This window comes from Brachyistius frenatus, unplaced genomic scaffold (assembly GCF_029030835.1).
Source record: "Brachyistius frenatus isolate BFR_SWC_R1_liver_20210118 unplaced genomic scaffold, ASM2903083v1 Contig_78, whole genome shotgun sequence".
Classification (NCBI taxonomy): Eukaryota; Metazoa; Chordata; class Actinopteri; family Embiotocidae; genus Brachyistius; species Brachyistius frenatus.
The window spans coordinates 1,916,156-1,928,202 of record NW_027210677.1 but is presented as its reverse complement, the minus strand read 5'-3'; the positions used below and the strand labels follow the sequence as shown (position 1 = coordinate 1,928,202).

General features: G+C 43.7%; 1 protein-coding gene across 1 annotated transcript in view; it reads right to left on the bottom strand.

The window, feature by feature from the left end:
- The window catches only part of fmn2b (formin 2b), a 30,416-nt gene extending 25,692 nt beyond the window's left edge, over positions 1 to 4,724 (bottom strand). The window contains 3 exon segments of the mRNA XM_069708822.1: positions 333 to 574; positions 3,018 to 3,280; positions 3,283 to 4,724. Of these exon segments, the coding sequence (XP_069564923.1) occupies positions 333 to 574; positions 3,018 to 3,280; positions 3,283 to 4,698 (1,921 nt within the window). The 5' untranslated portion in view covers positions 4,699 to 4,724.
- Positions 4,725 to 12,047: the final 7,323 nt, after the last annotated feature.

Here is a 12,047-nt window from a genome sequence, read left to right as displayed (position 1 = left end):
AGAAAGAAAGAAAGAAAGAAAGAAAGAAAAGAAAGAAAGAAAGAAAGAAAGAAAGAAAGAAAGAAAGAAAGAAAGAAAGAAAGAAAGAAAGAAAGAAAAAGAAAGAAAAGAAATTTCACATTAATGTCATTTGTTGATCAACAAACGACATTAATGTGAAATTAAAGAACAGTAAAAGGGCACATTAAGGAAAAAAGGTCGAGCCTGTCTAACACTAACTTTATTGATGTTAAACAGCTCGACACAACATAGTTCAACAATATGTTTTAGAGTGTTAAGGAAATCCTTTTAATGTGGACAAAGGAGTCGTGGCTTCATTGTATTAATCTCACCTGTGAATACATCCTGGAAGCCGCAGGTGGACACCTGTCCACAGGAGGATCTTCTGGTAGCACAGATGGGCTGGCTGCCTCCTCCTCTGTAGCCCACCAGATATTCTCCTGAACCTCCTCCATCTTCGTCTCTGCTCCTCAGCCTCCTCTCCAGCTCCTCCGTCCAGTCGGCCGAGCGACTCAGAAGCCCGGCGAGGCTGCGGGACCGCTGTCTCCTCACCTGGTGACCCTCCACCGTCGTCCTGGGAACATTCACATTCATGGTTTGCTTTACTTTGAAAGTGGGTAAAAAAAAACCTTCCATTTTCCAAAGTACAGTACGCTCTGTGTTTTCTTGCCTTTCAGATGGTCACTTGTTTCCATTTGTGCTTAATGGTTTAAAAATGAAGTTTAAAAGCTCTAAAACCTTCCAGTTAGGTAAACTATCTAAACATTATATACTATATACGTTTGTTGGGGTCAACATTGCTTATTAACACAACTGAAAGAGGGACTGCACAGTATGACCACACAATAAAGCAACTTTTCCAACAACAAAAGCAGCATCATGTTCCTCATGATGGACAGAACATCTCAGGGATACTTTCTGTACGTCTTTGTACGCTGATGTCGATGCTATATGGAAGATATTGTAAACAACTTGTTAGCTCGAAGAAATCTAAAAAGTCCACCACGTATTAACGTACAAGTATATACATTGCAAAAGATTGTATTTTGGAACACTTAAACTGTCATTGTAAAAATCTACAACTGTATTTGTAATACATTCTTTTATATTCCATAAATATACCTTGGTTGAGGTGAAAGTGTCGACAGTACGTCCAACTCAGAGCCGTTAAGTGGATAATTGTGCTGCTGTTGAATCCTTCCCTGAAATAGTAGTAGTTCAATCATAGCCTAGCAACAGTAACTAGGCAATAACAGTAACTCCCTGAGCAATTTATTAGGAACAGCATACTAAGACTAGGTCGAGCCGTTGTTCTCAAAACAGCCTCAATTCTCAGTATCACGGACTCCACAAGGAAGTTAGAAACATTTCTTTGATATTTTGTGACATGTTGGCAGATTTTGATCACATCATTTATCATCATTTAATTAATCAGCTGCACATTCACGCTGCCAATGTTTGGTTCTACCACATCCTGAAGATGTTCTGCAGGATTGAGATCAGTTAACTGAGGTGGTCACTGAAGTCCAATGAAAATTAACATGTTCTTGAACCATTTTAAGAAGACTTTTGGTGCGTTATCTTGCTGGAAGTTTCCATTACATGTCAGACGTTTTGGGATTTAAAACCACATCTGAATGGTATAAAGGGCCCTAAGTGTGCAAATAAAACATCCTCCTCACCGATACACCAGCAACAGGAGCAGGTTGGTTCCACAGATTTATGTTGATGCCAATTTTTGATTCTAGAATCTGCAGCCTCAACAGAAATAGAGATTTATCTGACAAAGCTAAGTTTTCCCATCTTTAACTGTCAGGTTCAGGTGAGCTTGTGCCAACTGCAGCCTCACATTTCTGTTCTCGGCTGACGGGAGTAAAACCCGCAGGTTTTCTGTTGTTGTAGCTCATCCGTTGCTGTTTTTCTGGATAAAGTGGTTATTTGAGTTACTGTAGTCTTTCTGTCAGCTCCAACCAGCCTGGCCTTCCTCCTCTGTCCTCTCCCATCAACCAGGCAGCTCTGCATGTATTCTGTGTAACCTCTTTTTGTGTGTTAAAAAAATCTCAGATCAGCAGTTAATATTTTAGTTAATAATAATACTCATCCAGCCACAATCTGCTACCAACGATCTTCACTCTGATGTTGGAACATTAGCATGAACATTCACTGAAGCTGCTCACCTGCAGGATATTAGGCATTTCACTGCTGACACCTGATTGCTTCATGAGGTCATTACATGAATAAACAGTTGCACAGGTGTTCCTTGTAAAATGTGCAGTAAGTGTATTTGTCGAGAACAAAGATAATTTGTCTTCATTAATCTTCAGTCACACAGCTGCCAGAGGTTTTGGTCGTTCTGTATCTTCCATCAGTCACGCACAAGCCTGAAGTAAACAAACTGACCACTCACATGTCTACACACATACTTCCACACTCTTTTACAACAGCTCTATCAACTTTTGATTGTCAAAGCAATAGTTTCAAGAGTATTTCCCTAAAGTCATAACTTAAAAGCTACTAACACGGTGATATCACTACAACAAAGTCTGAGCAGAAACACAAGCTGTCAGAAAATTAAGTTACAGTTTGGTTGTAGAGAAATGGTTTAGCTGGATTTGATTGGTGATAAATTTAAGTGAGCACACCTAAACTGTTGCATCGTGCAAAACTAAAGTATGGCAAGTGTAGACTGTCACCTTAATTTTCTTTTCCATATGAGTGAAGCTAATCTGGCAATTTGTTTGGAAGTGATCACGTTCTTTGCAACGTCAGATTTCTTTTTAGTGACATTTCTGTGAATCAGAAGTCATCTGGGTAAATACAACATTATCATCAGGAGGAAAGATGCCCAGAACTTTGGAAATTAGACCGAAGTTATAAAATCCTTTGGTGAATAAACTAAATGAATACAGTTCATCTATTTAAAGTGCTGTCAGACACGTCTGACTGTCATGTCGAGGTAAAATGAAAACACATAGTAGTATAAAATATTTTGCATGCAGCTGAGTATCCACAGGTACCTGTGGAGGTGATGGTGGGCTCTACGTGGGGACAGGGGGCTGTGGGAGGGGGACAGGGCTGGGGAGTGTCCGGGGGAGCTGAGCTGTCTGGTGGTGGTCTTGATGTAGGACGGGAAGATCGGAGGGTAGGGTTTCACCACGGGGCTGGAGGAGGTGGAGGAGTGGGTGGACCTGAGGAGCCGTTTGGCCAGAGTGGGGCTCTCCTGGGGGGGCAGCGCAGTGAAGCCGACACTGCTCCTCCTGCACTGCTCGTTTGAGGGGAGGGGGCGGTGCCGGCGGCGGTGGAGTGGTTGGGTTCGGAGCCGGTGCTCAGGCAGTCCTCCAGGGACTCGGCACTGGTACCCGAGAACAACTGACCCTCACCTTCCTCAAACGTGGCTCCAGAGCTCAGCCTCTCGGTGTGTTCAGGACTTTTGTTGTTGTTGTGTGCAGGTGGAGGAGTGAAGTCAACATCCTTGGGCTCCCTCTCCTCCTCCTCCTCCTCCTCCCGCTGGGTGTCACTTCCTGCTTCCTCCTCTTGCCCTGGGCTTTTCCCACAGCTGTCAAATGTGAGATCAGGGAAGCTGTTACCATTGGTTGTCACGGTGACTGGGCTAACTGCTGCCCCCCCTGTCGTGGCCATAGAGACCTCTGTATGAGGGGGCTGCTGCAGCAAAGCATGCTGGTCTTTTGTGCCTGTGGCAACACAAAGAGAGGCTTCTCTCTCCCTCTGTCCCTTCCCATTTGGCTCAGGATGCTCCACCTCCTCCTTCTCCGCCCTCCTCCCATGCACCTCTGTGTGGGAGGGGAGGTGCAGCACTGGAATTTGGTCCATGTGCTTGACGGAGCCAGACAGAGTTTCTGTCTCTAAGAATGACAGGGCATCAGAGCCCAGCTCCAGCTCCGGGGTCAGGTCCAGCACCTCGGGAGGAGTTGGTTTAACGACCCCGTTACTCTGATTCCTCCTCCCCTCCCCTACTCCCCAGCTCAGATCGTTTGCTCCCCCTCCTTGTGGCTCCACAATTGAGTTACCCCCCCCATGCTGCTGCTGCTGCTGGAGCCTTATAGCCAGCTGGATGTCTGCGAGCAAATCCTCGTGGTCGGCCGCTGAGTGGAAGCTGTAGATGTCTGTGTCCGACCCCGAGCTCCCTCCCTTCTGCCCTCCATCCTCTGTGGGAGAGGTGGCTACGGTCGAGACTTTCTGCTGAGTCTCCTGCTTCTGCTCTCCTCGTCCTCCTCCTCCTCCTACTCCTCCATCCTTTTTCTCTTGCTCTGGCTTCTTTCTTTTCTCGGAAAGAGCAGCCTCGGTGTCCGACTGTCCCAGCTCGTCTGCAGACAGATCAGGTGTTTTGTTGCTGTGCAGCTCGTCATGTTGAGATGCTAAAACATCCTCCTTTGACCCCGTTACTGATGAGCACGCGTCTCCTTTCCCTTTCAGGTTGCTCTTTCTCTTCCGGATGGAGAAAACAGAAGACTTGGACTCTGATTTGTTTTTCTTTTTGCCTGGTCCTGTGCCATGCACCCCCCCTCCTCCTCCTCCACCGTTGCCTGCTCCTTTGCCTCCATGCTTACCGTGGAGTTTCTTTCCTCCCTTTTTTGTCATGTCCCCTCCTCCCTCTCTCCATCCTTCATCCAATGAAGGGTAGCTTCCATTACCCGATGCTGCTGCAGCTTTCTTTTGCTTTGCCTCCTGGTTGCCCATGTTGACGGAGCGCGAGTGATGCCTGCCTGCCTCTCCTCTCAGGTCATGCCTGGGAGAGCTCCTCTTGATTAGGGGAGCTTTCAGATGCCTGCGCCCGGGGACGATAGAAGCGCCTCGGCCTAATCTGTGGATGCAGGTCTGGTGGAGGAGGAGGAGCTGCTGCTGCTGCTGATGGTGGGTTTTTTTAAGCTCTGTTGTGCGACGATCTTCCTCGTTGTTTTCCAGTGACGAAGGCTGGCGTGGCAGTGATGTTGACGTTTATGCAGGAGAAAAATACAGCTCCCTCTTCCTCCCCCCGTTCTCTCTCTGTCTTACCCTCCCCCTCCTCATCCTCCTCTCCATCTGCTGAAAGGAGTGACGCAGGCACTGTGTGCTCCGTGGAGCTCTGACAGGAGGGCAGACTGGGATAGATGGAGAGCGACTGGGATGGGGACACAAACCCAGGACCTGAGGGGAATAAAGATGCTGCTGGCGGCTGGGACACGGTGGTGCTGCAGGGAGGTGGGGTGGAAATGAAGCTGTACAACCTCTTCTTTCTCATATAGTTTGTCACTGCAGCTAATCACAATCCCTCACTACATTTCCCATGATTCTCACACTCCTGCCTGCCTACATTACCCATAGTGCAAAGTGTGGGCTGCACTATAAAAAGGGGATCTTTCATGCAGCATTGTTAGTACAGGATGTTTGCTCTTGAGTCCGAATGTCTGGACAAACATAAACAATCATACTTTGTCTTAAAAAGTGAGACATGTTTATACAATGTTCATAAATCTTACCACAAGATCCCCTGAATAACTGTTCGGAAACTTTTGATAACATCACATCATCTCCCTCAGAGGATGAAGTTGTCATTGAAATATAGATGTTTAAATTTCTTTTTTTCTGACCACTTGATGCATGTTTTATTCCTCTATTTATGTGTCTCCATATTAAAAATGCATTATTTGCTGTGGTTCCATCATATCAGTGCAGTACATTTCTCTTTTCTAGTTATTTGATTTGTTTAATAAAACACTGCAGATCCTGTATCCTCTCTATTGCCACCCAGAGTGGCAATAGAGAGAAAGACAAATTTTATTGTTCCCTCAATGTACTAAATCGTGCACACAAATGAATTAAAACGTGTTTATATATCTCCTCTGCGAATCACCACCTTAATGTGGTGGAGGGGTTTGAGTTGCTCAGTGATCCTGGGAGCTATATTGTCTGGGGTATCAGCCCCTGGTAGGGTCTCCAAAGGCAAACTGCTCTCAGGTGAGAGCCCAGACAAAGAGCGGTTCAAAAAGACCCCCCGATGAACAGCAGCCCCCGGACTGAAGCCACCTCGCCTGGATCAGGGAAACCAGGGCACCCTCCTGGAGCGAGACCCAGGAGGGGAGCTCACCGGCGACCTTCCGGTGGCCGGGCCTTCGCCCACGGAGCCCGGTCGGGCTCAGCTCGAAGAAACAACATGGAGCAGCCACCCTGTGGACCCACCACCCGCAGGGACAAGCATCGGGGTCGGGTGCAATGCAGACCGGGCGGCGGGCCGGGCCGGGCCGGTGGCCTGGGCAAGCCAATCGCCGGCGGCATAGACTAGCTCTAGGGACGTGGAACGTCACCTCGCTAACGGGGAAAGAGCCGGAGCTGGTGCAGGAGGTGGAGCAGGAGGTGGAGCGGTACCAGCTAGATATAGTTGGGCTCACCTCCATGCACAGCACTGGCTCTGGAACCAAGCTCCTGGAGAGGGGCTGGACTTGATCCTTTTCTGGAGTTGCCCAAGGTGAGAGGCGCTGGGCGGGTTTGGGGAGACTCACGAGCCCCCGGCTGAGCGCCGATGTGTTGGAGTTCTCCTCGGAGAACGAGAGGGTCACCTCCATGCGCCTCTGGGTTGCAGGGAGGAAGACTCTGTCTGTTGTTTGTGCTTATGCACCAAACAGCAGTTCGGAGTATCCGGCCTTCTTGGAGATGGTGGGGGGAGTCCTGGAAAGGGCGCCGCCTGCCGACTCCATACTTCTTCTGGGAGACTTCAACGCTCATGTGGGCAACGATAGAGAAACCTGGCGGGGGGTGATTGGGAGGAACGACCTGCCCGATCTGAACCCGAGTGGTGTTTTGTTATTGGACTTCTGTGCTAGTCACGGTTTGGCCATAACAAACACCATGTTCGAGCATAAGGTGGTTCATAAGTGTACCTGGTACCAGAACAACTTAGGCCGGAGATCAATGATCGACTTTGTAGTCGTTTCATGTGATCTGTGGCCATATGTCAGCAATACGTTTCAAAAATCTGGGAGAGGGGCATGTTTACCACTTTGATGCATCACCTCTATTTTTTCAACACTCGGTAAACGTCTGGGAACCGAAGAGACCAGTTGTTGGAGTTTTGAAAGTCAAATGTTGTCCCATTCTTGCCTGATAAAAGATTTCAGCTGCTCAACCGTACAGGGTCTCCATTGTCATATTTTTTGTTTCATGATGAGCTAAATGTTTTCAAAGGGTGACAGGTCTGGACTGCAGGAGGCCAGTTTATCAGCGGACTCTTCTACTACGGAGTCAGTCAGTCCATCTTAAATGGGATCAGGCTCTAAGGCAGCAGCATTTCTGGATCATGTTAATATTTGGTCTCTTCTCTGCATGGTAGAGTTTTAACCTGAATTTGAGGATGCAGCGATGAACTGTGTTCATAGACGATGGTTTTCACAAGTGTTCCTGAGCCCATGCAGTGATTTCCACTCCAGAATAGTGTGTTTTTAATGCAGTGCTGCCTGAGGGCCCAAAGATCACCACCATCCAATATTGGTTTTCGGCCTTGTCCCTTGCATGCAGAGATTTCTCCAGATTCTCTGAAACTTTTAATAATTTTTTGTTCTGTCGATGATGAAATTCCTAAATTCTTTGCAATTTTACGTTTACATTTTTTTAAATTTTTTTTATTGTTGCACTATTTTCCGACACAATCTTTCACAGTGTGAACCTCTCCCAATTTTCACTGATGAGAGACTCTGCCTCTCTGAAATGCTCTTTTTTACACCCAATCATGTTACTGACCTGTTGCCAGGTAACCTGATTAGTTGAGTTGTCCGACCGAATGCTTTTTTGGCATTACACAACTTTTGTTGCCCGTCCCAACTATTTTGAAATGTGTTGCTGCCATCAATGTCAAAATGAGCATATATCATTCATGAAACAATAAAATTTCTCAGTTTCAACATTTGTTATGTTGTCTTTTTAATGAAATATGGGTTTACGTGCTTTACAAATCATCACCATGTTTTTTTATGTACATTTTTCACAGCGCCCCAACTTTTTTGGATATGTGGTTTTATTTATTTATTTATTTTTTTATACACTTTATTAATCCCCGAGGGGAAATGTCTTCACTACAGCAGGGGGGCTCTCAGGGGGGAGATGCTGCAGCAGGCTGCCACTAGCGCGGCGCCAGGTAACCTGACCTGAGGTGCATGTTTTTGGATGATGGGAGGAAGCCGGAGAACCCGGAGAGAACCCACGCAAGCACAGGGAGAACATGCAAACTCCGCACAGAAAGGCCCAGGACCGGATTCGAACCCGGAACCTTTTTTTTTGCTGTGAAGTGATGGTGCTAACCACTGCACCACTGTGCCGTTATAGCATTTATTGCTTTTTGCCTCTAAAACTAAAAAAGTACAGTGTACAGTAAGTGTACAGTGATTTGTTGGTCAAGTATGAGAACAAATGCTCGCACAATTGAAAAGTTAATTTTGGAGTTGTTCTGGAATTATGGAGGTACCATATACAGTGGGTACGGAAAGTATTCAGACCCCTTTAAATTTTTCACTCTTTGTTTCATTGCAGCCATTTGCTAAAATCAAAAAAGTTCATTTTATTTTCAGAATACTTATGACCATGTGATATTTCAGTTTTTCTTTTTTAATAAATTTGCACAAATTTCTACATTTCTGTTTTTTTCTGTCAAGATGGGGTGCTGAGTGTACATTAATGAGGAATAAAATGAACTTTTTTGATTTTAGCAAATGGCTGCAATGAAACAAAGAGTGAAAAATTTAAAGGGGTCTGAATACTTTCCGTACCCACTGTAGTATAGTGACTTTCTTTCATGATAGTCATGTGCACAACAGTGTCACTCGAGAAAGGAAATAGAGTCTTTGATAACTGCAACCCCACACTTTTATCTTGAAGCCATGTCAGAATGTTATTGCACTATTTCTAACACATGTCAAAATCGTATTTCAGCAATCATGGTTTATATAAGAAAAGTTATACATGTAATTTTATTGCTGTTTTGCTCATTTATACAAGTGAAACTGGCAGTTTTTTTGGAAACACTTATAAAACACTCAAGTGAAAAGTATTTAAGCTTTGTTTTCAAAACCATATACATATGATATCACAGCAGTATCCAACAATTAGAAATAGTCTCACATTATTGTCAATGTAAAAATAAGAGTGGTGGATCAAATGGAACATGGTTTCAGTAGTGCTTAATGGCAGACAAGGTGAATGGGCCCAGTTCGTGAAAGAATGGGTAGATGCTGAGGGATTTGATTTAAACATGACTTTAGTCATAAGAACAGGAAACCTGAACAGTATCATGAAAAATGTCTCTGTATAAACCAAATTTAAAAGTGCAGGCATAATGAATATATAAAACATTTATTCATTATATCTGAATATATAAGATAAGTAAAAATATCTAAAATTACACTAACATTCATAGAATTGGTGTTTGGAGTGAGAACTGCTTGTTCTAGCATGGGTCTTTGAAAACAGTGGAAAAGCTGTCAGTCTTAATTATCCAACCAATCACCTTGAATGCAACTCCTCAAGAAATAAATATGGTTTATAATGGCTGTTTAGGTTTAGTCATCGTCAAAATGCATTCATAAAAATGCTATTATGCAGAATTCATCGCCTCATTTCTAACAATACAACTTTTTTTTGTAGTTCTCTTGTTGTTAATGATTCCTTCCGGGAGCATTTTACCTTCTATTTCTGAAATTTAACAATCCTCAAATGCTGTTTCAAAAGTCTGACTGCCATGCATTTGTAAATGCTTTCTTTATTTCCTGTAATCAATCCAGAACAAGGCACATCCAATATGAACTGTATTCACCAGGCTGACATATGGTGCTGTCTCATTAATGTGTCAAGAGCATGCGTCTTCACATTAATATGCTACTCGATGGTATTTTCACCGATATACATCCAACAAGGCTCACACAGTCCATAATACTGAGAGCTGCTTCATACAAACACTAAATTGAATACACATTCAACCGATAGTGATCGCCTGACTCAACACACTCGAGGTCATTTTAAACTAAATCATTGTGGAAAATTGAACAGTAGTGCATTTAGAGTATTTTTATGCTATATGCTCAGCTGTAAGTTTATTTGGTAACACCAGCTAAAACTAATGCAGTTTAAAAAAAATGCATCCCATTTATATCATGATGGATGATAGGATAAATATCACAAACACCTTTCTGAATAAGACAATTGCATTTTATAGATGCACACTGAACGAACACCTCTCTGAAACTATTTCAATTCATTTATTTATATGCTCTCATCAAATGGTGAAATGTAAAACTCTTACCCTTAAAATCCTTAAAAACAAAAAGACATAATGAAAACCAAAACTGGTAAATGTATTTAGAGCTCTAAACCGTTCTAAAACCACCAAATTAAAAGCTGAATAAATATATAAAATTTGCTTTGCTTTTATTTTGATAAATAATTCTTAAATCATTTCATAAACCACGCAAAATTTTCCTTCTAGAAGAGAGGAACAGACACATAATTAAATATAGTGTGTCTCTGCATACATTTTTATCTAAACAGCACTCGTTTAACACCTTACTGGAACAAATAAATGAAAGTTTAGCATTTTGTTAGGCATCAGGTTTGGGAAATACAAGTCCGTCCTGAGGCAGGACCAAAATCGAAGGCCACAGATTTCAAACATTAGCATCAAGAGGTTTTGATTCCTTAGAGTAGATGTTCCCACATTTTTCAGACCATGCACCACTATGTACTTCACCAGATTTCCAAAGTACCATTTCCCATCGCAGGTACAGCTCTTTTCATGAATTTTTTTTTTTTTTTACTGATTTAACCGTGCAACAATAATCTAACTGCAGCTCATAAACTATGAATGTTTGACAGCTCGCGTGTTTGAAGTGAAGAAAATTAGGCTACATATCGTCATCTCCCGTTAGAATAGAGACGCTCACCTGGTTCCTGCTGCTAAATGAAGCTGAAGGTAATAACGTTAGAGTAAAGACTCCAACAAACAGCTCCAAACAACAAACACAACTTCAGCTCCTGTTATTTTTTTTGGCAAAAGCTGGATTACATCCTTTAATGATAAGTGTCATGAATAAAATGTGCTACAGACTCGGTCTTCACCGCAGCAACTGTTTTTCTTTCCATAAAAGGGTTCCTTCTGGGCTTCCTCTTTCCGGTGTAAGATTAGCAACAGGAGTTTCCCACAAAATGCGTGAATGTTGGCATCTGAAAACCACTCTGTTCGCCATATTGAATATTGGACTATCACGCAGGCTGTGCCACACAAAGCTCTTGCAGACCACCAGACGGACCCTCGCACCACAGTTTTGGAATCAATGCCTGAGAGTGTTTGTATTGGTCGAGATTGTACGATATTCCATCTTCATTTTTGGCCTGAGGGTGGCTTTAAACTCATGAGGATGTGATAGTTTGTCCTCTGAGATGACGAATATGCCCAGAAAATTTCAAGTAAATATATCCATAAATTGTGGGCACATTTTGAATTTTGCATAATGTAACTGTTAGCCTGAAGGTGATGCTCAAGCAAATGTCAGGGGGCCACCAAAAGCACTAACAGTTCAAACTGTGAGGACCTTTAAAATTCACAAAGTGAAAAACCAGTGATTCATTTTTGAGATAAGAAATATTTTGTAATCAGTTTGTGAGCTCACTCAAGGGACACTAAGCTTGTGTTCAGACTGTCAGCCAAAATCCAAATTCTGTCCAGGTTGTACCCAGATTTATTTTTGAAAGTCTGAACAGCAAAAAACCCACCTGAAATGGTATTTATGCAATCCAGATCCAAACCACGTTTGAAATGTGATTCCAATCAGATTCCTACAGATGTGTCTGAGTGGACGATCTGCTGGGGCAGATCGGATTTCTTGCAACACTCGCAACGCGACACGGTGACGACGTCATTTTCAGAGAGACCGAGTGAACAGAATCTATGCTACCGCTAGCAGAGCGCTATCAGAAAATGTACGACGATAACAACACTCCACGGACAGAAGCTCAAATAAACTGTCTGCTGACACCTCCATCACCAGCGTAGCTGCACGCACGACGTTGCC